At 40.5% G+C, this 26,540-nt stretch overlaps 1 protein-coding gene across 1 annotated transcript in view; it reads right to left on the reverse strand.

Moving 5' to 3' along the window:
• The window catches only part of LOC133993925 (rho guanine nucleotide exchange factor TIAM1-like), a 39,193-nt gene extending 24,201 nt beyond the window's left edge, over positions 1 to 14,992 (reverse strand). The window contains exons 1-10 of the mRNA XM_062433065.1: positions 14,908 to 14,992; positions 12,340 to 12,992; positions 11,214 to 11,497; positions 9,737 to 10,003; positions 9,417 to 9,630; positions 8,529 to 8,701; positions 7,680 to 7,904; positions 6,131 to 6,316; positions 2,653 to 2,799; positions 2,438 to 2,512 (exon numbers count right to left, since the gene is read on the reverse strand). Of these exons, the coding sequence (XP_062289049.1) occupies positions 2,438 to 2,512; positions 2,653 to 2,799; positions 6,131 to 6,316; positions 7,680 to 7,904; positions 8,529 to 8,701; positions 9,417 to 9,630; positions 9,737 to 10,003; positions 11,214 to 11,497; positions 12,340 to 12,985 (2,217 nt within the window). The 5' untranslated portion in view covers positions 12,986 to 12,992; positions 14,908 to 14,992. The remainder of the gene's footprint in view (positions 1 to 2,437; positions 2,513 to 2,652; positions 2,800 to 6,130; positions 6,317 to 7,679; positions 7,905 to 8,528; positions 8,702 to 9,416; positions 9,631 to 9,736; positions 10,004 to 11,213; positions 11,498 to 12,339; positions 12,993 to 14,907) is intronic.
• Positions 14,993 to 26,540: the final 11,548 nt, after the last annotated feature.

Here is a 26,540-nt window from a genome sequence, read left to right on the forward strand (position 1 = left end):
GTGCTGCAGAATTTGTTTCAATTTGCTGAGTTCAGACAGAGGCCTGTCTTCCCTCTCCCTCTCATCTCTGCTGCATTTTACCAGTTCTTATAAAATATGCAGCTGGCATGGTTGTTCTTGCACAACCCATGGGTAATTGGACATTTTTTCCTTAGAGTACATTTAAATTCATCATTTACCAGGCTCTGATAAGGCACTGCAGGAAACCGCTTCGATAATGTATTTTTTCGTAAAGATATTATTTATTATTTGCAGTTGTCTGTAAGTTAAGTAAGGTAATACGACAGATACACCGGAGCCAAGATGGTGTATCTGTTGTCCTTTGGTAGCAAATGTCTGCATAATTTGTTCAAACATCAGAAATCTAATGATCTAAACATATCAGATCAAATTTGTCTCAGTGGATTAGCTGACAGAAATATCCCTCCAGTCGATGGCCTATGATGCTGATAGAGTTAGCATTGCCTGGGGCAAATGAAAAGAAGAAATGGGAATCTGTCAGCACTGATCTGGGAATGGTGTCTGACATGCTAAAAAGATGGTAGAGAGTAAGAATAATTGCATTATCTCTGGCTATGACACAGAGTCATCAGTAGTAGGAAAAAAAAGAAAAAGCAGAAACAGACTAAGTCAGTCTTGCAAAGTCTTGTGAAGCAAATAATTTGTTGACTGATGCAGGAGGAGCTGCAGAAAATGAAAAGCGCTTTTCTTAATCTAAATAAACTCTAGAAACATCTGATAATACTGAAGAAAGACACACTTCTGCAGCTTTGAAAGTTTTATAAGTCTGCAAATGTATCCAATCACTCATCATCCAGGAGAAAAGTAGATGTCTGAAAACATTAAAGTGGAAGCTTGAAAATGACCTCAAAGGAAATGCTCATGGATGCAGAAGGGTGCAAGGATTTTGTGCTTCCCCCTAGATAAAACACCAAATGAAAGGCAGATAAGTGAAAGGAGGTGGAAAATCGAGCAATGTTGCAGGCCCTCAGGGCCTTGAGAAAGCCAATAGCCCATTATACATGTACAAAGGTTCATCAGATGGCCCAGTGATTTTTATGTTGGCTTATGAGAATGCTATGAGAGAAAAGCAAACAATGACAAGGAATAAGCCAACAGCAACATGGGCTCTGATTCTCTGTAGTGAATGCCAAACTAAGAAAGGGAGGAGGAATTTAGTGTTTAGCCTTCGGGAGGTTAATACTGTATAGGCATTAACATTCACTGTATCTGTCGTAGCCTTTTGTCATCTTGCTTTGTTTGCCGAATGGGCAAGTAATACACTGGAAATAGAAACAAGCTGAGACCTACATTAGGTTACACTAAACCAATGGTGTTTGTTTTAAGATTTTAAATGAAAAAAGAAGACAAAGATGAGTAATTTAGCCCTCGGGCGAGTTAAACAAGTTAAAAGTTAAAGGGGACCTATAATTCTCTGTTCCAGCTCTATATTTTTATTTTGGGACTCCACTAGAGTGGTTTTGCACAGTTCATTCATAATTTAAAAAAAAATACTCTTTGTTTATCTTATAGTGGTCCTTTATGCATCCCCTCAGTTCAGCCTCTATCTATAACAAGCAGTTCTAGCTCCAGTCTCTTTAAGGATCCCTCCCAATGAGCCCACTATGCTCTGATTGGCCAGCTTTCAAGAAGCCTGTCAAGGGCAGCTGAGTTGTGATACGTTTCTGCCAACACTTTTAAATTATTAAGTAATGGACTGCTATTGTGAAGAAGTTACAGGGAATGAAATGTGTTACTAAATTAGCAAAGCTTTGTTCGTGGCGCTAAAAACATATATGGACATATTTGGAGATATTTGTTTAGGGGATCAGTTAGAAATGATGCAGGGATGAATAGCACAAGCAGACATGACCACAGTGGTGATGATGTTTGATGAAGAGCTGCAGACAACCAGCACACCTCCAACAGGTAAACTACTTATTTTTAGTTTGCCATGCTGTGTAATAAAAAAAACTCACAGCACATCAGCATGACTTGAGTCATGGCTGGTGTGACTACCCCAAAAACAATGAAAAAATGCCATAATGGTAGCATGGTGGAGCAGTGAACTTGCACTCTGTGTGTGGAGATGACCATGTAAAGAAATCCATCATGAGTTGTTGTCGGCTCGGGCAGAAAGTAGAAAATACCGTTGGAAGTTTTTTGGAGTTTTTTGTTCAGAGGAATTACCTCGACATATGTTTACCTCATTAGTTGATACATCGGCCACTTGAACATCCAACATTGTAACATAAAATGACTGAAAATAAGGAATAGCATAATAGGTCCCCTTTAAAGGAATTGTTCACTAGCACCCCACCCTTACCTTTAGCTTCCAAGCATTATTTAACAAATGTCAGTGTTAAAAGAGAGCAGGCATGAAATAACACATGTCTACATTATGTCAAGAAGGACACAATAAAGTCAGAGATCTTACAGATTTCTCACTGGCGGAGTCTTCAAACATCCGTTCCAAGGGCTTTCTCACCGGCTCCATTCCATCAACAAATACCTGCAAAAACCACAGAGGCACAGAACATTATGATTGCGTCCAAATATATTACATACAGGGCCATTATTACAAAGTTATCACGTTTACAACTAGAAGCCACTCTTAACAACTAGAGAAATCTTAATAACTCTGAACAAAACCTGGTTGATTGAAGGATGTCCCTTGGTCTTCCTTTTGGAGGTGGTGTCCAGGCCCCAGAGGGAAGAGAAACGGCTACGGCGTTTGCTGAAGGTGCGAGGCATGGCCTGGTTCCGCCTCCTGATGCTACTTTCTGTACGGGCCGATACCTGTGACAGTGATAACGACAGAGAACATTCATCAAAGAGAAAGGGTATTTGAGAGTTTTTAACAGTCTTTGGGGTAGTGGTGGCTCATAGCACAGGGGGTCGTTCAATAATTTCAGTTCAGTCCTAAGCTCCTCCAGTCCGCATGTCAAAGTGTCCTTGGGCGAGATACTGAACCACAAATTGCTCCCGAAGGCTGTGCCATCAGTGTGTGAGTGTGAGTGAATGAGCATTAAAAATTCCTCCTGATGAGCAGGGTTGGCACCTTGCATGGCAGCCTCTGCCAACAGTGTATGAATGTGTGTGTGTGAATGGGTGAATGTTGGCATGTGGTATAAGGCAAATAAAGGCACTATATCAATGTGTATACCATTCACCACTTACCATCTGTCCAAATTGGTATTTTTATAGAAACTGATCAATATGCTAATGTATACATGAGCAATTCATAGATTATTCAATTCATTTAATCTGGATTTGTATTTCTTTACTCTGTAGATAATGATTCCGGTTATTGCAGTTACTATAAAACCTCATCCATTTACAAAGTACTTAAGCTGCACTTATTTTACATCTAAATCAACTATTATTTTCAGTTTAGCATTGCCATTTCATCAAATCCAGTATCTATTAGGCATTTTTGAGAGACTTTAATGTAACAAATGTATTATTGCACTGAAAGTTTGCAGTTTTGTGTGGAATATTCGACATATATCTGCTTTTATGGATGTAAACTCAAGACTCAACTTTTTTTCATATTTGTAAGCCTAGTGGAAAGCATTTCATATGACTGATCCATTGTATTAGAGTGCTATTTACCTGTTTACCAGTGGGGATTATACTTCCAATATTTAATCTCTTTCTTATGCTTTTTTAAAATAGTATTGTTGGGTTGCTGTTCAGGTGAATGAATGGAGTAAGAAAAAATAGGGTGACTGGGAGACTATAACTATACACTGACTGATGTGAGCTGCAGTGTGTTTGGCTTTTGAGTCACTGCTTGCATTTGTACACATATAAAGGCACACACAAGCATACACACACACCAACACATAAAAACAGAGATTTTCAGCTTTCCTGTGCATACTGACGGCGCATACTGAACACTTTCCATCTCTCGTCTCCTTCAATGACCTTGTACGTGTGCAAAAGGAAACTGCACTTGACATTTCTGGGTTAATTCACATTTAACTACTGCACCGACCTTACTATATGGTGCAGAAATACATACTTTAACGCACATGCGTGGATGTGCACACAAGTGCATACTGTACTCGTGTGGGCGTATCGTCGGTTCCTCACCAGTCAGTGCTCATGAGACACACACACACCAAACAACATAGGTCAAACTTTCTTCAAGCCTTTTCTTATGTAAGCTGCACGTAAGAGGCATTTTTACTGCCTATTTTCTGATTCATCTTTTGGCAGTGGATAATAAGCCTGATGAATACAAGGAGTTGCTGTAGAGAATAAAAGATAAAAAGAAAAATTGAAATGTTCCTTTTTGTGACTGATAAAAAATTGTTGAGAGCTGAAAAAGAGGACTGCTAATGTTTTGCCATAGACTGAATGAACTGCTTAATTTTAATGTTTTTTTTTTATCTATTTCATTAATTATTTACCAACTTCTGTTCTCTATTCTGTTCATTTATTTATTTTTCATTTAATTCATTCATACAGTGCAGAAGGCAAATCAATGAATATCCCTCAAAAATGTGCCTATTTATAGCAGTATTCAACTAATCCAATAAAAAACAGTAAAATCTGGGAAAAATTGGATGTAATTATAAACATGGAGGCAAAACAGATGGAAAAACGGACATGGCGTGAGACAGAGAGAAGGAAAGGATGAACCCAGACAGTAGGGAAGAAAATAAGGAAGATAAGAAGAAGGATATAGAGTAAGACGGAGAGAGAGAGACAAAGGAAGTAAGGATGTAGGCAGTAAAAGGAAAAGGGGGGGGTCGGCAGAGAGTGTTAAGCCTGTTTGTGGGAAAGTGCCTCAGGGATGGCAGCTTACTAACAGAGTTCATATTGATCCACCAATCACAAAAAAACACTATCAACCTCTGATGTGTGTGTGTGTTTGTGTGTGCGTGCATGTGTGTGTGTTTGGTCTGATGGTCTGCTTCTATCCAACTGATCTACTAAGATTATTTGCACCTCTTTCTCTCTCTTCTGCTCTTTGCTTCCTGGATGGAATTTGGCAGTGCTTACAGTTGATACACAGCTGCATATAGATCATTCCATCTATGTTGGTGTTTCATTTTTTACATTCTTGGAGTGCTTGAGGTGACAACAATAGCATGGTGACTGTGGTGTAAATCAGTCAGCATCAGTAGAGGATAACAAATTGGAAGAATGCTTTGTCTTTAAGTTCGTTTCAGGCATTGATTGACAGAATGTAAAAATAATGATCTGGATGATCTGAGATGGAGATGGCATGTGTAATTGTCCATGCAAAGATAAAATGACAAGTATAGTAAGGAGAACTTTTTTCTCTTTACTTTCTTACTTTAGATACAGATTACACTTGAGTTTTGGGTTGAAGTTAAGTTTAGGTTTAGGTCAAGGTGTTAAAAGGCCATTTTCAGCCTTACTTTCTCTGTAAAGTGTTGTAATTGCGAAAAGCATTCAAAATTACCTCACACACAGTAAATGAAATAAATCAACAACTGAAAAAATGAGGTGAGTGAGGTGATGGTTTCTGTTATAGTTACCAATGGCAGTAATATGTTAGCTACAGTCAGTTTCACTGTGGATTGTTTATTTTGATTTGCATTAGAAAGTTTGAGACAACTGATGGCAAAGGGAAAGAAAAAGCCTGAGTTACAACCAGTGCCAATATAAACGAGAATACAATGGTTTACTCCAAGTGTTGACAATTTGAGCTACTACTATTTCTGTGACATACAGCTGTGTTTGTGCCCAGATAGCAAGGTGATTGGTCCTCATGTTAAATTAAGATGTAGTGTGTTTTAACCCCAGGCTACATACCGGCAGTGTTTATTAGTTTGCACATTTGTCAGGCAAGCAGAAATTCTTGCTTTCTGTGGATGTACTGTATGTGACAAGATGCTCACTCCTACAGTCAGATAAACACACCCACTCTACAAGCTGGGCCAGTATTGAAGGTCGGCAATCGGGAACCTCACATGCAATGCCTACTCGAACATGTAGAGACACGTGGGGCAAAGTTTGAGTTTCGGATTAGGGAGCTCTGATTAGGTTTAAGAGTAAAATTGCAGCAGCTTGTAAAGACAGTTGGAATGAAGAGTCACGAGTATTAAAAATGGGTGTGCACAAAAGTGTGCATGGGAATTTGTAATCTTACCAGTGCATGGAAGGAAGAGACAGAGAAGATGCCCAGTCGACCCATGGCCAGTTTGGTGGGACGTGAAGCAAAGCCCAGCAGGCGTTTGGGGTTGGGGGGTTCGCCGCCCTGCAGGCTGGCCAGGTAGCACCGACAACGAAACAGATCCATGTGGAACCGCTCCAAATTCTGTTCCCACAGGAAGATCTAACAGAGAGAAAGATGTGAAAATTGTGAGGGGGACAGATTTGTGATTATGCAACATAAGTAAACTTTCCTGATTAGATCCATAATTATTTATGGAAAGGTTTCAGATTTGGCCTATGATGAAAACAACAACAGTGATTTAAAAAAAAAGAAAAGAAAAAAAGATAAAATATGCATAACAGATCATTCTGAATGAGGTGGTTATTTGGTCGTTCCAGGAGGAGTGAGACTTGGGAGTGCGGAAGCCCCTGTGGAGAGGTATTACTCACCAACACAACCCCCACCAGTAGCCGACCTGCTGTACTGTATACAATGTGTCACAGTGTGGGCCGTGGGAGGTGAAGCACACACGCACTCACAATGAAACACAAAATAGACTTAATTTGCACTGATTCTTTCCCTAATTAAGCCTTTTACCTATTTGTTCCACAGCTCAATACAAATGAATACAATAGATCTTTCTTTGAATCGCAAATTCAGCATAAAATGATTATTGATCATACAATTCTAGTTAATGTGCCTTTAAAGTAGGCAATGAAAATCCCTGTATTTTCAAAGAAATGGGAAGAGTCTTGATTAAAATGAATCACTTCCTGGTGTTTTTTTTCTTATGTAATATGGCTTTCTTTGATTATCTATCAACCAAATACCGCACATATTCAAAGACACGGAGGGTTGCTCACACAAGGAGGCATATTGTTTGCATGCACATTCTTAACATTTCTTGCAATGTTTACATGCACTGCCATTTCAGCATTCAGCAATAACTCCAGACATGCATGGAGTAAGATATACTAAAGCTACACGCTATGTTCCATTGAAAATGATCAAATTTGTTCCCAGAACAGCTTTGAAATTCCAGCTATGGCTCGTTTCCAAACAGCTAAATACGGAAGGATTAGTAACAGATTTGCGATTCACCTGTCTGTTCATGTATGCACTGCGTGTGTTTGGACATGCATTATGCTGCACTTTCATGTGTTTGTAAATGAGCACTAGTCAGAATATTTGAAAGCATCTGTGGTTGCCAGTACTGTTGAGAACATTCTAACTGAATGACGGCATGCAGTTAAGATGATTTAGTGCTGAGATTTCAATGTGTGTGAAGGCATCAGTGCAGTTCAAGGGTACCAAGTAGTGCACCTGTAAAGCCCCTAAGGTGTTTTCGTCCAACTTAACTGGGTGCTAAAGACACTCAGTGGGATGCTCAACACATGAGATCATAAACCTGTTTCTTATCTGCATCACATGGACATAAAGTATGTACCATTTTGCAGCCCAAAAACATGAAAAGCGGCTTTCTGATTTTTGACATAGCCTGATATTATTGCATGTACATTGGCTTTAATTAATTTGACCATACCTGCTCCAGTATTGTCTTCCTCTTCTTGGCGTCGGTGACGGTGGACAGCTGCATATCCCCCATCTTCTTCATCTTCTCATCCATGTCGATCTTCTGCTCCAGCTTTCGGATCTCTGTTCGCAGCAATCGTACTGTGTCCTCCCTGTGGTGCTGCCGAGCAAGAGCAGCAGCACATGCTGAGTGGATCGCTGTGATCCAGTTCTCTAGTTCTGTTTGGCCTGATGTCTGAGAGGAGGAAGGAAAAGGGATAACATTAACAGTGAAGGATGAGTCTGAGAACTTAAGAAAACAGGTAACAACAGTGCGAAAAGGAAATTAAGAAATTGACAGCTGAAAGAATTCATACACAAGTCCCATTATTAGCCTCTGGGAGAGGGTGGTCACTACAATCTCATCCTCATTTTATTACTAATCTTGTCATTCATTGATTGAATGTCACTGTGGACAGCTGCTATGAATATAAATAGACACATTTTAATATTACACAATGGTCACTGTAGTGGATCACTGTCACAGTATGACAGTTTGGCCTTTAAACATGTCAGACATAAAACAAACACACGGACACTGAACTGGTTTATCTCCCACACGTGGCTAAATGTCATGTACTTGTGTGCCACACACACACACACAGATGCCCCCAGGGGAAATGAGGTCTTTTCTTATTTCCATCCATCTTTGTCTCTTGTAGTGAACTGCTGACTTTATGTAGTCCTAAGAAACAGTGAAATGTGTGGACAAGCATTATATGAAAATGCTACTGTTGTACTGTTGTATCAGTCTTAAATGTTTGTTATGTAAGGTTGTGCAGGGTCACATGGATGTTTCAAATACCAGTGTCTCTCTCACCTGGAAGAGGAAAGCATCTCCTACTGAGTTGCTAAGGCAGAAGACAAAGTCTTTCTTAGGATGTTCAGGTACAGCCTGGACAATGCTGTTCTCCACCCACAACGCATGTTTGGGAACGCTGTTATGATCAATCCCTGAACGTCCGTCTGACTCATACAGGAAAAGAGTGCAGCCTTGAGGAGTTTGTATGAGAACAGAAAAATGTAGGAAAAAAAGAAAGAAAGTAAAAGTCAGTTTATTACTAGCAAATCAATCTAGTAAAATGAGAGTTTAATACACGAATTTACAATATAATCCGAAATACAAAAATCAGATTTATTTATTTTTAGGAAGAGTGGAGGCAGGCAGGAATGTGGCTGCAGATGCTATATCTTATGCATTTCAACAGGATGAGACTGGATTAGACACGGATGCCACCATAAAATTAAATTGTGATGAGGCCGAGCGAAGGAAATATAAGCCCAGACAGAAGAGGGTGTGAGAGGACAGTAGAGTTGACAGCAAAGGGCATGGGCGGCGTTAAGACTGATGTGATTACAGGAGAAACATAGCTGAAAGATTGTGTATGAAATAAAGGTTTTGGTCATTTTTGCCCAATACAGGAGTCTCAGTTTTTTGTCATTGTTATTGATTATAGTAATAATTATCTAGGCAATTAAATACATGCATCAGTTTATTTTATTTTTAGCATTTCACCATTTTTATAGCATAGATGATAGTGTGTGTGTCACGCCATGTAACCACAATGTTCTCAGTTTGAATCTGAGGAGACCTGCAGCATGCTGCTCCCGCTCCGCACGTTTCCTCTCATTCTACAATGTAAACTACTGAATATAGGGAAAAGCCCAAAATATCGTAAATATAAAAGCATGAGAGTCTATACAACACCTTTTAGAGAGACCCAGTAGTGTTTCCATTTGCGTTTTGTAGCAGGTTCCACCTTCTTGTTTTTCTTGTGAACCAAGAAGTTCTTCACTGCCAGAGCCCCTGCTTTCCTGACTGTGCCTTGTGCACAGCCTATCAGAGCGTCTGATGGATAAGCACTACTGAGCGTGCCACTGCTCTGCTCATCACTTACAGCTGAGCCCGCCTCCTGATGTGTCTGATAAAAGAGTGATGGTAGAGTTGAGTGATAACAACAAGTTGGATCTATCGTCAGTACTTGTGAAACTACACAGACACACACAAGTGTAATGACTAACCCAGGCTTGATTGTCCAGCTCCTTCCGGAAGTTCTCATAAATGCCACTCCTGCATCCTTCACCACCTCTTCCTTCTCCTCCTCCTGCGCTGCTACTTCCGCTGTCGCTGCCGTTGAAAATGCTGCTCTCAGTCGCTGAGTACACTGAGAAAGACGCCGACATGGCCTTACAGCGCCGTGAAACCAACTCTCCGTCCCCATCTATCTCCGTGGTGACACCATCGATGCCACTGTCGCCATACTCACTACCCTCACCTAAAACACCTGAAATGTCCTGTCAGCCAGAAAAAGATACTAATTAAATTATGAAATACTAAAGAATACACAGAAACTGATAAATGCACACAAACTAGTAAAACTAAAGTCTACATAAAAAAGAGGTTATCTCTGTCCATTAGCAAAAACCAACCTGACAGCTTAGGCTACATGAGGGATTTCTTGGTTCATGTTGTGTATGTGTGTATGTATGTGAGTGCGTTTTGTGTTTATGTGCACTTGTGCCATGCATTTATGCTGAAAGGCAGCTTTTCACTTTGAGCGAGACACTCTCTGCGCTTTCACACTTTTCCTTCAACAAATAGAGACTCCCTCTGTTCTTTTTTTCTTTGTTTTGCTGTGTTGTCGGTCTATTTATATCTGGTCTAACAACCCGCTCAGCCTGGCTAGATGAATTTATAATAAGCACTTAGGGTACTCTGCTATCCAAGGGTGCCTGGGGGTTCTGGGAATGAGTTGAAAGAAAAGCCTGGTTCGCTATTTTTGTCCCGAACACTTCCTTCTTACTGGGAAACTTTTTTTTTCTTTATCAATGACATGAATATTTCAGAAAGCACATGAACATTCTTTATTCTACTGATGTAGTGTTGTTTTTGTCCATTGACTCTCTTACTAAGTGGCTTCTTGGTCATTAATGTGGCTTTGCTTTTTCTTTTACCCTTTAAGTAAATCTTCTTTTGTAAGATTCTAAGAAAATTATGTTCAAAATGTCTGTGTTCGTTATATGGGTGTCATGGTTGTTAGGATAGTGTGTGTGTGGTTAGTGAATAGGGAATGAAAGATATTATGTGTGAATGCTGTAATTTCTGGAGGGCAAATGGAAAAACCAGGCCAGTGTTGGACAAGTAGCCCCACAGCAACTTTCATTCTGACTTAATGTAATCCACTTCCCTGCTACACCAGTATACACACATAATTGGATGTAAAAACACAAGTGCACAGCATTGACACACACAGGAAACGTTTCTGGTTGTGATCAAAATGTTAATTGCTGAATTGACCCTTGTCATGTCTGTGGACCTTCTGAACTTCCTGGGTTCTACTGGTAAACAAAATCATTCTACGTGAATGGGTCTACATTTCAGAGAGGAGACACAGATGAGACAGAATAACAGGAAAAAGTAGGGGAAATGAGTTTCATCCTGATTTCTGTTTCGTCTGCTTTGTATATTTATTCATATATGCATGAAATGTGGGCGCTATCTAACCTGAGTTGTTTGTGCGCGTCGTCCCTGGAAAGCAGGGCATGGTGCAGCCGTGATGCCGAGCCCTGCCAAGCCCTCAGACAGGCAGTGGGAGCGCCGGCAAGGGAGCGTAAAAGCTCCGTACCCGCCACCATCCTCCTCAGGAGACATCAGTCCCTCCTCCCCTTCTCCATCTCCATCGCACTCGGTGTCTCTCCGGTTCTTTGTGTAGCGGCTCCTTTGCCCCCTGAGGCCAGGGCTCTGCTGGCTGCACAGATGGTCCAGAGATGATGCCCTTTCAGCAGAGCCTGGAACATACACAGGTGGTTATTGAAGGGCAGTGGGTCTGCATGTTTTTTTGTGTGTGGGGATATGAGGCAGGTTACAAAGTGTATTCTGATTACTTTCAGATTACTTTGCCACATTAGACATGTAAATTAACCTTCTATATGTGCCTGTGTCCTTCTAGCTTTTTAAGCCAGTGCGGATATGTATATGTGTGTCAGTGAGTGTATGTGTGGAGGGGCCCCATCATCTATTCTGACATAGTCGACCACTTGGGGCGACACTTAGACCTTCAGCAGTTAAGTTACCAGCTATCGCCTGCTGTCGCGTTGAACTCCAGCAGCTTCTGCACAGCGCCAGTTAAGCTAACAACCCTGTGATCAACTGAACTGCTGCAACTGATGGTGGCAGCTAACCTTCAATCAGTAGACTTTCTCAAATCATTCTTCTCTGCTCAGTGAGTCTCTGCAATTTTTCCCACCTCCCTCCTCCTCATCATCTGTAAAGTGGATCAAATCAAGCTAGCACTGCTGCACACATGCACATATGCACATATACCGTCAGTCACTATTCTTTTACACAGCTACAGTGGTGCTTTTTGGAAACAATATAGAGACAAGAAATCCAGCAACTTATCATACACTGTATCGATGGGAGATAACAGTAAGTATCAGCTATATCAGATTTAACTTGAGGCAATGCTGTTGAAAATGACAGTGGTGATCTTTTTAACTATGAAAGATATGTTTCTGATTGAGTATATTAGAAAACTGGACATAAATTATGTTGGTTTACAAAAATTCCCTACAATAAATAGAGAATAAATAGGTCAGCATAGCCTTGTGTGCGTGTTTATCATCCTCACCTGCAGTTCCCCTGGGGCGTGTGAACTGCTCCTCTTCCTCTTCCTCTCCTCCATCTATCATCTCCTCAGTGCTGGTCAGATGTTCCTGGCTCAGGTCAGACAGAGAAAACTCCAGGCTGTCCTCTCTCCACATATCCGCCGACTTTGACCGCTTCTTTTTGAAACTCCCTCCCTCCTGGGGACCCTCAGTCATTCGTTGGAGGTACCTTCCTTCTCCAACAATGTCTCCATCCCCCTCCCCCATGGAGTCCTCTCCTCCATCATGAGCGACAGTGTCCGCCTCTGAGGTTTCAGGAGTCGGTGTGGCCAAGGGGTCGTCATCATGCTGATAGGACTCCGGCCTCATTGTCATAGCAACTCGCTGTGTCCAATGAGGGTTGATGCCGAACTCTCCAAACGCATCTGTTGTGAAAGATTCCAGTCCGTTCTCTGCTAAGGATTGTGGGATGCTAGGGGTGCTGGAAGAGCGAGTTGAGGCTTCAGAGTTCCTGTGTTCCTGTTTCACTGAAGAAGAGGTCCGGGAGCGACGGGTGATTGGTTGCTTGTCGGAGAGACGAAGGGAGCGTGAAGTGTGCTTGCGGGAGAGATGTCCCGTCACATCGCCATTGAAACCACTGACCCCATTTTGACTCTCCACATTTCCCATGATTCAACTGCAAATTTAGGAAGAGGTGTCTGTGAGATACATACATCTTAATTAAGGCTATGACTAAATCTTCTAAGATCACAATGCAGTCATTTAAGGGATTTTGTTAAAAGACAAATTATTTTTTCCCAAAATATGGTTTGGAAAAAGTGCTGCTTTAGTATTTGAGCCAGAACTCAGATACTGTATCAACAATGTTCAATGTCTAGTTCTAAGTAATGCTTTTAGAGCTAGATATCTTTGATTAAGTGTGGGTTTGTTTAAGGAAATTATAGATTGTTATCAATTGGCTTTTCTTCAGTATAAAGATATGCATCTGCTTTTAAATCTTTACAATGCTCTGTAATGGCATTGAGACAAACTCATTGTTCTCCATTCACTTTGAATTGCATGAAAGTGCCCCCTTGTCATTTCTGTTGTTTGCTAGCAGACAACAGAAAAATGCCTAAAAGCTGCTGTGTCATGGGATGCACTAGTCTACCAACAGGGTAAAGAACCCAGAACTAAGTTTTTATAAGCTGCCAGACCATAAAACTGAGCCTTTAAAAAGACCTCAGCATGAAGAATGGTAAAACTGCAGGATCCTGCCTTCGTGTGCGTCAAGCATTATGTCACTTGTAAGTCATTTGAAGTATGCAACTTGTGTTATACTGGAATGTGGATAAATCAGCTTTGCAGAATGATGTCTGCAAGCAAGCAAGGTAAGGAGAAGGGACACTGATAATATTGAGTTTGTCAATATACTCTCCGGTAAACATAGGATTCAAAGTAATCCTTTGAGCTAGCTATAGACACTTTGTTAGCATTTCAACCTTCAGTTACATATTATGGTGACAACTTTTAAGTTTAACCTGATCTTCATTGAGATTCAAATGATCTGACAGATAAGAAACTATGTTAAATGGGCTGTTTACACTCACATTTGATTGCTAAAAAAACAGGTCAATTTCTGTGCTGAATGAGTAACCTTTAATGGCCCATTAACTGACAGTAGGTCAAAGGTATCCATGATCTCCCTAAGTGCTCTGTAGAGTTGAAATCTTGGTCAAATGAGATCAGGGATCAGCTATCCACAGCTGAGGTGAAAATTCCCTTGTCAGTTTTTGGCTACTTCAACTGACCTTGATGATCGGTAATTTGGAGTAGCAGAGTGAGAACAAAAACGCTCAAGTTTACAAAAATAGCTTAAACACAGCTATTTTTTAGAATGCACCAAAATCCCATTATTTTTAAGTAACTATAAAATAAAAATCTAAACAACAAACATTACCTTTCGTCACACTTTTAAAAGTCACAATTTAATCTAAGACATGTAAAAACATTTTTTGAAAAATGTTGATTAATCAAAGACTTCAAAACTGCACTGTGTCCTTTTCATGCCAGGCATTCATGTATGGCTCCCTGCTTGGTCACCAGGAAGGATCACCTAATCGTACTGCGCCTCCATCTCACTTCTTTCCATCTCTGCTTTTAAAATCATCCATTAGCTGTATTCCCAAAAGATATCCATTTTTAGCTGTGTTCTGTTGATCACAAAGTTATCTCAGCATCCTGTTTCACCTCATGCTTTCTTACATAAGCGCATGGAGCTGCTGAGTCAACTGCTGTCAGATCAGTTGGTCCTCTGTGAGTCACACATCACCAAACCCACACCATCAGGTTCTCAGTGTGGGCTAAAAACTGTAGAGAGAAAATCTCCTCTAACTAAACGCAAATCTGTTTCTGTAAGTCATCTTGTATTGAGAATAAAAAGCTTTTAGAAACTAATACAAAAATCAATTCACTATCACTTGTTTTTATATACTGTGAAACAAAACAAGCAGAAATGTACTGAAACATATAAAAGTATCCCAAAAAAAACGGTTAGGATTTAAAATATGAATACAAAATATATCCAAACAAGTTGTAAAAGCTGTGGTTACCTGTGGTTAAACCGCTGCCTCACCGGCACCCCCACATTATTGCTGTGTCATCTTTCACCGACCGCATTATCTTCTGTGCATCCTCAAATGGTGGTGTGAGTCTGCCCTGAAGAAGAAGGAATGTTTCAGTGGAGCTCTCACAACTTCAAAGTGACCCAATGTGTCAAACACACACAGTGATAAAGAGACAGAAGGAGAAGAGGGAGGTAGCTCTAAAACTACTGCAGAGGATCTGCCAGATATGTCACATAAGACACTCAAGAGGAAGCCTATAGGATCAAAGAGAGTATATATGATGAAAAGGAATAACAGAAACTGTGGTCAGTAAGCCTGGAGTTAAGATAATGCAGTAAGGCAAGTAAAAGCAGCAGGAAAAACAAGAAATGCACACATATACAAACTCACAGATCATCAGAAACAAAGCACAGGGGTATTGTCTGAGCCTGAGGGGCAGGAAAAACTCACAAACAACCGCAATTTCTTTGAACTGTATCCTGAAACTCATTGCCAACCAGAAACCATACAGGCATGTGCAGGCATGAACACTTAACATTTTGGGAAAACACCCCCTGTCTCCCTGCAGACAAAGAAATGCGCACACACACACACACACACACATATTGTTAGTAAAATGACAGAAGATGAAAGCAGTTATGGAGAACGATTTTCTGCTTAAGAGTCAAATAAATGATCCTCGCCAACATAACCTAATTTTCCCTAATGCTTGCCCCGAGCCGCTTAAAGTAGACCATGATTTCTATAATGTGCTATGTATAGTTTGGAGGTATGCAAGTGCAAGCATGATTGCTTGTGTGTAGATCTGCACATATTTTGAGTTCATAGACAGATGAGAATGCTGCAAACATTTGTTCCATGAGCATGAAAATAATTTTGTGGTCATGTAAAAAATAAAAGAGAGAAAAATGGGTCCTTTATCGATTGCAAAGCAGATGTCAATAAGTACAGTGTGTTCAAATCCTTCACATCTGGTGAATAATTTTAACTGGACATTATGCAAAAGAAGCATCATGAATTTGTTCCCACAGGACTGGCATGAGTATTCTTATAAATTCACTCACATTTGACTACAGCTGCTGTTTTCATTTTTGATAACAATCTGTCTGTTTGTTCTCTGGAGCAGAAATCTGATAAATCAACCATGTTCTGGGAAAAGACAGAAATGAGAGTTCAGAAAGGAGAAGCACGAAGGACAAAAACAGAAGTGCGGCCCACTGCTGAGCAAATGCATGAAAGACATACACAGTGTGTTGTTTTTTTTTTGCTCTGGTCAGTTTATCACAGATAACATTGCACCGTGTCAGTACGCACTTTCATGTATTTAAACGTAGCCACCGCAACAAATTTCACCCCAGCTGTGCGAAGCAGTTACATAAACACGACCCTGATACTTCTCCTCCTCTTCCTCTACACTGCATCTCACACTGCCCTTTATTTCTCATCCCTTCTCCATCCCGACCAGCCTGATGAGACTCACTGCAACCCACATGCTGGCCACCCATCCCCCCAAAAACAAACAGAGACACACATCGTATGGCGCACACACAATGCTTGACAGGCGCTAGACATTTTTTGGATCTGGAATCACTTAAATGTGTCAACAATAAGTGCAAATATAGGACTAAATAGGATCAAATAGATATATATATATATATATATATATATATATAGATAGATAGATAGATAGATAGATAGATAGATAGATAGATAGATAGATAGATAGATAGATAGATAGATAGATAGATAGATAGATAGATAGATGTCTGATTCATGTCTGATTGGTTGAGTCTAGTGTAGAAGAAGTGAAAAACACACACACAGACCAAACAAACAAAACAATCCTGTCTGACACAACACAGGGGAAATCAAACCATTATCTTTCCTCTGGCAGTGTACAGTCTAAAATGTTTAGTCTCTACATTTTTTTACTCTCCCGTGCCTTGCAGCAAGGCATGGGAGAGGTAGAAGGGGTTGGGGATGCTCTCTGCTGAACCCATGTAGAGCTAAGAGGTGAGGAAGGGCTGGAGGCGAAACACATGAGGAGGGAGTGCACTGAGGTCGGTGCAGAGAGGAAAGCAAAGGAAAAAATATCGGGGTGCTGTTCTATGAATAGAAGTTTGACACGTAAAAGTGAGAAAACGGGAAGGAATAGATGAGCAGAAGAGGGTTGGAGAGATAGATAGAGAAAAGAGAAAATGGGGGGGGGGGGGGGTCCTATTGTTGCTGAGTTTTAAGTGGATAAGTAGACATGTGCTCTGGCTGCTTCTCTCAGGGCTTAATTGAGGGAGTCGAGACAAAAGGGGAAACATAATTATTCGCTCTCTTTCTCTCGGTCTCCCACTCTCATTCTCACAGTATATTAACAGATTGAGAGTGTGTATTAACACAATGGCTGGCGTAATAGTCGCCCAAGCATCATTACCATGCAGACATACCTAGTCACAGACGAGCACACACACAGAGACACCAAGAGGGCACAAAGAAAATATACATTTTGAAAATCAAATTCCACAAATATCTTTTCATTTTAAACTCTATGTTTGATTTTATTTACTTAACATAGATTTTTATTTCATTTTAACAACATGGTTTAATAGCAGATCTGCTGATTTCCAAGCACAGAGTGGTTGAGTATAATTGACACAAAACAAGAGAAGAGCAGAGAGGAACTGAGCATCACATCGGGACTGGGTGTGACACCTAACTACGCCATCAGCAACTCTGTGCTGGAACTGTCAAACTCTGCCAGGTTGCCACAGCTGCATTAAAAAGATCCTCAACACTTGTAGGCTCTCACGTCTATCACCGAACACATGCCTAACACATGAATACACGCAGTAGCAAGCAGTTTTTGGCAGCATACACAATAGTACAATGGTATAAAGGCAGGCTTCCAATCACAAACACCTGCACAATCCCAGGAGAAATGTGAGCAGGTTTTTCTGATGCACACAGATGCACTCACACTCTTTGGAAAAATACCAAAGGCCTGTCAGAACAGCCATGGAGAAGGCACACCCTACTTCGCCCCCCGCCAATCTTTTCATCTCTGCACCTGTCTCACAGCTCCACCCAACGTGACAAACAGCTCAGCTCTCCAGACTCAAACCACACATGACGTGGATGTGAACTACTGTACCTCACCGTACTGTGAACGAAGCCAAGCAAAACCTACCTCATTGCTTTTTTAAGCTTCTCATAGTCTCGACTGAATTCCAATTATGAAATCACCAAGCACTTTTGACAGTTCCTTCATCTTTTCCCCCGAAGGACTACAACCCAACATAAATCAATCATAATAAAGGAATTAATCATAATTACCTTTCGCATTATTAAACACTGATGCTTTTTGCATTCCACTCAGAAATGCTGCTGTTGTACGTGTAAATGGTTGTCTTTTTTAACGATAAATTACCTGTCGGACAATGATTTTCTCTAAAATACAATATCCGAAAAAAAATCCCATAAATAAAGCATTTTATCTCTTGCTTTTTACTACTCTAAAAAATGGAGGCAACATAAAAATGTTTTACATAGAGGAATTAGTTGTTTTAGTCTTGAAGTCTTTCTCTAAGAGAAAATTATTTGTATTGTTACTGTTGTTATGCGATTGTTATTTTTAGTGATTAAAGATTTGAATCTGGATGGATTGTTATTATTAGAGAAATGCATTTGTAGTTATTCTTAGAAATTAGTTAAAGATTTAATCCAGATCCTAGCATTGTGTCATAAGCACACAGCCTACAGTGACTCTCACATTACTTTCACATTACAGAAGCCAAGTCTGATGACTTCTAATAAAATTAAATCAATCTTATATTCTCAAATAAGTCACATACTAACTGTTGATGATAAGTTAACAACTGTTGAGACACTCAGCTTGCTGAGCTCTCTGACCTTTCTCTGCACCCTGGAACTGTGACCACCCCCCATCAAGCCTAAAACACATGATGCGGTCACCAGACTCACCCTTCCTTTGGGCCTTTTTCCCGCACCTTTCACATTCCTCAAATGGTCACCATATACCCCACCCCACCTCCATTCAAGGCAAGGGGTGAAATCACTGACATACTCTCTGGGGGGTAAACAAAGGAATTCCTGTATGGGGCAAACTTAATTCCAAGCAAATCAAGATAAAATACCATTGGAGTCTGGGAGGTTTTTTTTTATCAGAGCGTCTTCATGCTTTTGGATTTTGCATACACACCTGCACACATTTACAGACATACACACACCTACTAACACTCATGCATGTACACCAGCACTTCCCTGTTGTTGTTTACGTTGAGCAGACCTGCTTTGAAAGATAACAAACACAATGTGAATGTCAAGCAAATCAGGACTAGGTGCAGGAAGGCTCAATGGTCCAAACAAATAAGGATCCAGAACTGTGAATGTGTGCACACCTATTTGGGTGTGTATTATTCATATGTGAAGAGGAACTATAGCTATCTCTATCTGTCGAGATAACAGTCAAATATGCTCTGAAAACATCCTATTGTAGAGATGGGAGCGCACGCTCCACTGCACTCCCACAGTTCCTCTGAGACGGGACTGTCTGGGACATCACTAGTAGAATTCCCTGGAAGAGGGAGATTAGCTTCTTATTCATCCTTTCGGGATCTGACAAGACACGCGCCACTTCCCCCCCTCTCCCAGTTTACACACACACATGCAGATACACAAACAGAGTGCCTGCAAGCATGAGTCTCGGCTGCTGCTTAAATCAAACATTAATTTATTTTAACTGGTGAGAGACCAATTATAATTCCTTCCTGAAGAGCGCTTTCATTTTGAGGCCACAGAGGAGAACAAAGCATGAAAATGACAGAACAAAGTGGATTGGGAGGAAATGAGATGATTGTTATTCATTTACAGTGGTCTTTCTATTTGTCATTTCCTTAAGAGAGTAGTAGAGAAAAAAGGGTCAAGATTTAGGATTAGGTTGATAGTAGTGATGAAGCAAATTCAGTGCCAATTCCTACCAAAAAGCATGTGCAAGAGAGTAAGAAAGGTAATGTAAACATAAATTAAACAAATATATAAACAGGAGGAAAAAAGCTATGTAGTGCAGCATATCATCTGCAAAATGACACATATGAAAGAGTTTATCTCAGTGTTTCGGTGTGGCATCTTAGGATCAAGTGGGCAGTGGAATTGAGTATGAGCCAATTCACTCCACTTTACTCCTCAAGTGTCACTAACCTTATTAAATACGCTCCTCCATCTTTCTAGAAGCTTACGCTGTATGCTCCTTAACTCAGATTTCAGCTGACTGTCTCTGCAGCGTGCTGCAGTCAAGGATTACCATATTTTAAAGAAAATCCTTCTACCACAACTCCTCCATTGAGTGAGGGGCCCAAGTGAGTCAATGAGCGTGTGTAGCTGCGGCTGAGTGCAACCTCAGCAAGTCCCTGTATGAATTCAAAGACAGGAAACCCCATAGATTTAAATCTCCTATTATGATAAAACTCTCCACCTTTTTCAAAATGTATATTTTAATGTGAAGCTTTTACACTGGATGATCAGAGTACTCCATTCTCCTTTTGTTCTGTGATGAAGGAGGAGATCAAGGATGTCAAGCCTAAATTAAAATCCATCTAGGACTACTGTTGCAGGTTACTATGCCACTTGAAACTCTCTTGTTGATAGAGCACAACCCCATAGTGCAGCAGGTTGAATGACAAAATAGCAAACTATCATTTGCTTTTGGTTCAATTTTAACAAATCCCCTCCCTCTTTTGCCATTCCCTAATAAACATTTGCTCGTTCTTCCTGATGAAATGGTGATTGCACTTACAATCACCTTCCCAGTTATAAAAACCAATCAACTGAATATTCATGTGGTGATTTGCTGTTCCAAATATGTGAGAGACAGTATAAGAAGCGTTGTTTAATTATCTAAGAGGAGTGGGACGAGGGGTTGACTGTGCTCCAGATTCAGCTGGTAACCGTAGAAACCTTGCGGGGCAAGACACAGCCTGGGGGAGGAGCAGCAGGAAGTGTAAAATAAGAAGACATTAAAAACAGGAGCACTGTGTGGACTTGGCATCATATTTTAGTTTCTTGAAATTACTTGTGGGGAATGATGTGCAACTACAGAAGGGGAAAAAAAACGCAAGCACACTTATTTGTGCATTTTTAGAACTGTGTATTTGTTAGTCACTTAGCCATTTAGTGTCATCCATAGACAACACCAGCTTGGTTTTTCCCCAACTGTGGACATATATTCTTTATTTTTATTTATTTAGTCATTTTATTACCACAAAACTACAATCTGGAACAATAAATACAGCAAAATGTTCACATTCAGCAAACTCGTTCTTCATTGTGCCCCTTCAGCCATAATGTACAGGAGCACTTTAGAAATCAGTAAAGCAGGGCATAATGGGAATAACATTTCAAATAAGATCAAAAGAAATAAGTAAACTTTCAGTAATTTTTCGATTATCACTTATTATTCAACATTTAGCTGAATCTTAATTAGTATATTTACCAAGTTACACTTTGATTTTATCACTGTTGCACTTAAACACTGGAATCCTGTCCTCTTTGTGTTATTGGATTCTTCATAGTGACTGTACTGTGAAGAGTGCAAGTTAATCCTTTTTCAGTTTTATCTGAGTTGCACTGAAATGAATTCCTATGAACTTGGTTGAGATGGAAATAAAGTGATGAATGCATTGGACATTTGGCTTTTACAGTCTTGAACAAAGGATAGGTCCCCCCCCCCCCCCATTTTTTCGAGTGGTGTTTCTTTCCCCCATCAATAAAGGTCTAAAGTTAAGGAGGTGGGGGGGTCTATTGTTCTGTAATGGGAGTTAGATATTAATAAAATTGATTTAATCTCTTAGTATGAAGAGTGTTTAAACATGGTCTAATATTGTCTTCAGTAATCCATATCAGTTAAACCCTGACATCCACACAAACTCAAAGACTGACACAGCCACAGACAAACACAGACAGGTGTGAATGGAGCCAAATTGCTGGGTAATACTTCCTATTCTGCTCTGTGCAGGCTGAAGGGACAGCAAAATAACAGAGTGAATGAGTGGGTGAGAGAGAGGGATAAGAGGGTTTTAGGCAAAGGTAGACTGATGGAGGTGGGAGGTTGGTATGGGGGGTGGGGTGGGGGATGGAATGAGAGTTGCAAGAGGATCTGAAAAAAAAGATGATGGTGTTGAAAGGGGGATGAGAGGCTGTTAGAGTGGCAGGGAGCTGGTGGAATTGAGTGTTGGGCCACAGGTAGATGAATGATGTGTGCTGAGGTGGAAGGAGACATGAGAGGTAAAGAGGTGGAGTGGTGCTGATAGGTCCTCAGGGGCTGATAGGGATGGATGTTGTGTCAGTTCAAAGTAGAGCAGATGTGAACAGGCAAGATTTGTTGTCAGTAACGATACGACTGGACTAAGACTATCAAAAGAGTGTTATTGCAGAGGTTATTGTTGATGTTAGTATGTGTGTAGAGTGTGTGTAGCGGTGAGTGGATGGTCCGTAAGAAAGATGGAGACAATTTTTTTAAGGGGGGCATGGTTATTTGTTTTGATAATAAAACTAAAAGATTTACACACCAGTTAAACTAAAAATGAGCATTTGCAGACAATGCAAACTATGATTTCCCAGATGAATGTCATAGTTTTATTAAATTGTTTATGTATGGTTCATAGTATCCTGTTTTCCCCAGTAATCCAGGTTTATAGCTGTGTATAGTTGAGTTCATTTCCTAAAGAAAATGTAACAGAAAATAGAAATCTAAAAGGAGAATGGAGGTACTGTATTCGCCATCCATGTTGCTAATTTTTGCTAGCAAAAAACACTAGCTTAAAATGATTTTTAAAAAATGTACGAACCAGTAAAAATAAAACATCTGACTGCTTAGAGGGTCTTTTAGTACAACCAAACGCTGAACAAGATTTAGATTCTGATTGTAAAATATATTTTTAGAATAATGCAAAGACAGTTAATAAAACACAAAGCTTCACTATTATCACTTTGTGAATTAAGAAAACTGATGATGCTCTGCAAAAGCTTTATAGCACTACCCTAATCATTACCAGGGAGCAAAAGAGAGGCTTTGGCATGACTGGATGGGTAAGGAGAAAAGAAAAGGTAGAGAGGGTACCATGGGACAATAAGGAAGCGAAAGTGAAAGGAAATGGAAGATTAAGGAAGGAGAGGGAGTACAGAGACACATGGGCAAAACAAAATACACTGTGGCAGTTTAAACCTGCCAAGGTTGAGAAAGCGGGTAAGGTTAGTATAGACATTAGTGGCAACACAGAGGAGGACTGGAGGGAGACGAGGAGGGGGAGGAGGAGTGGGACAGGAAGGGGAAGTTATCTTAGTACATCCCTGCACCTGAGTCAACAGCAGTGCTTGCAAACAAAGTGCCCTCTTGAAGAAGAGACAGGAGACAATGTACTGTAGTGAAGGAAGGGGGTAAGAAATGCTCAGCAAGAATGTGACAGACAAACAGCAGCTCACTGCAGTGCGTCTCTGCCTCTCCCTGAGACAGCAGGCAAGGACACAGACCACTGTTCTCTAGTACAAAAACCTACACTGCTAGGGGTTGAGGTAAGGTAAGATCAACTAAACTGAACTTCAGTGAGAATGACAAAAAGGTTTCTACTGTCAAAAACAAAACAATGATCTGCTGCTTTATTAAGAAAAAAACGCCCTGCCTCTTAATACCAACTTCCTCTTTTCACACACAAACACAGACCATCCCACCACAGAGCGAGGTGTGGCGGGTTCAGAGAATCAGAGAGGACCTACGCCTAGAATGTTGCATCATAGTTCTGTGTATGTCAACAACAACAAACTGCTTCAGTAACCGTAGCACTGTATGGGTCAGTTTCCCTCACAGAGGTTAAGTCGGGCTTTAGACTGAAACTGTTACGTTTTATTGTTTTATCTGTTTTTATCTGTCTTACTATTTTTTAGCTTATTTTTATTTACAATTTAACACTTTTAATCATATCTAAATGTATTTTTATTTTGCCATGCGTTGCTTTTATATCCTGTCTTGTGTTTTATGTAAAACACTTGCTGTTGAAATGTGCTATACAAATACATTTGCACAAAACATAGCAGAGATACCCACAGATATCATTAATCATTTTCCATTGAACTGATCTCTCAGAAATATGTATCACCTTCATATACTACATACTGCATGAACATCATAATGGATATAGGTGAACACACAGTACAGTATGCTATAATTCTCTAATTTTGAGCTTTAACTTATCAGTGATGTAAAGCTAGAAAATACACAAAATATGTGGCAAGAACCAGTTATAACCTGTGTTTGTTGTGACCACACACTACATGTTGTGTTAACTTAACTAAGTGTGACCTCCAGGCTTTAATCAATGTAACACGAACACTGTTTAAACTAATCCTCATGAATCAATATTTTCAGGACAAAAGTAATAATTTCCTTTTTTTCAAAGCACTACAGCATCTCCCTGAAGCATAGTTTATGTTGTTTATCAGTGCCAATTACCTTTGCATCATTTTAATCAGTGTCAGCATTTAGGTAAACTCTAGTCACCAGCTATAAAGGTTAGTAAACCAGCATCAAATCCCTACAGTCCCCTCACACTGTAAGATTTCAGCTCAGGTTTAAACGATGTCTTGTGACAAAAACGACACCATCACCAAGAAAACTATGTCAACAACATGTGAGCTCTGTGGTGTCTCTTCAGTGGATGAGGTTGGATCTGGGTCAATGGGTCCATTTCCTGGGAGTTGAGCACTTGTGCAGACTCGAGCTGGGGTTATTGTTAGGGCTCTGAGTGGCTACGATGAATAGAACATCCCCTCTCAGTGCATTAGTGACCTGTATAAGCTCCACACGACTCACTGACATCTGAGTGCAGGCCTGAGGGGAGAGGACAAAGGCAATTTGACCACACACACATACACATTCATGTGCCTAAAAGCTAACGCACTACGGGACAATAACATAAACACACAGAGTCTATAGAAAAGAAACCTTACACAGCGCTCTCTACATGGTATTTGTCCCCACATAAACTCAATCCAAAGAACAAAAAAAATGCATGAATCTCTGCCAGTAAGCCGTCATCCTTTCTTTTGTCACACCCACACACACATCAAGACATATTCACATACATATTTGCACATGCACACACAGCCTTTTGAGAGCGCCTTGTACGATCCCACCGCATCACTTCCAGGTCAACAAGCAGAACGTGAAGTGTGACTATGTGATGAGCACTGAGTCGCTGGCCAGGTCCGCAGCTCTTTATCTAACTAAGTTGGAGATTAAAGGGATAGAGACGTGAAAGAAAGGAGGAAAAGAGCAGACCGACATGGCCAAAGTGGTCTTTTTCCTATGTTTTAACTGCACAGTCACATGGTCATAAACTTGAACAGAAAAACACGCACACAGACAAAGTAGTCCCCCCATTGCAAACAAAGCATAAACACAGTCTTTGAAGACGCTCTTTGCACTCATAGAGTAATTCCTCCCTTAAATCCCTACTCAGCATTTCAAACACAAATGTATTTCCACTCTCTCATTCTGGAGTCTTTAACATTAGCTTCCTCTTCAGTTAGCATGTTTCATCTCACATCTGATCTCAAACATGCTTCCTTTTACCACTATAGCACATTTCCACAGTTACTCAGCTTCCACTACCTTATCAAACTGTACTTCTTTGGAAGGGCACACATTCTTTGTTTATTAATCACTCAGCAAATAAATTACAAATATTCACCATTCTCTGCTTTTTTACTCTGCTATTCTTCTTTCATGTGGGCACCCCAGAAACATTTGAGGATCTAATATATTGTATAACAAATGTAGAGGTATGCATATATAAGACATATACGCACACACATGCATTTATACATCATTAGTTGGCAGCCAGATCCAATGGGGGCTGGAACGCAACACTGATCAGAGATAATGGGCAGACATGACAGGGATGGCAATGCTGTCACACCAAGAGAGGAAGGAAGGAGGGATGATGGAGCAAGAGACAGAAAGAGAGAGACAAAGGAAAAGTGAGCGAGAGAGAGAAAGAGGGAGGGAGCCAAGGAAGGAAGGAAGGAAGAAACTCCCAATTCATCAGCAGACATAGAACAGACAAAAGGGAGGAAATGAATGAGGGCACATGCCAGCTCATGTCAGCACTGAGACATCCCTCCCCCGTCTACACCCCTTTTCAAATTAAAGGCATCCCCTTCTGCTTCTCCGGATCCTGCTCCTTCTTCTTCTCATCTGGGGATTGATGTTGAGGAGTCTGGCTCAAAAAGGAAAACATGCTCTTCACCTGACGTTACGCACCCCTCGGCTAATAATTCTTGTCCTGCTCAACCAGACAGGTGACATTACAAACTAACACACGTAAGCAAACACATCAGCTAGACATAACGCTCACATGGACGTGTTCAACCTCTCCAGTCTTACACAATTTCTCATATTTACCTTAAAAAAAATGCTCAAGCTTTCAGCCAAGACCAGGGAATAAAGAAAAAAACACACATGCATATACTGCATATGTTTGGGACCACAGCTAAACGCTACGATACAAATTAAATAAATAAAGTATCTATGTATCAATCAAAGGGATTTCCCCTGT

This window comes from Scomber scombrus, chromosome 14 (assembly GCF_963691925.1).
Source record: "Scomber scombrus chromosome 14, fScoSco1.1, whole genome shotgun sequence".
Taxonomy (NCBI): domain Eukaryota; kingdom Metazoa; phylum Chordata; class Actinopteri; order Scombriformes; family Scombridae; genus Scomber; species Scomber scombrus.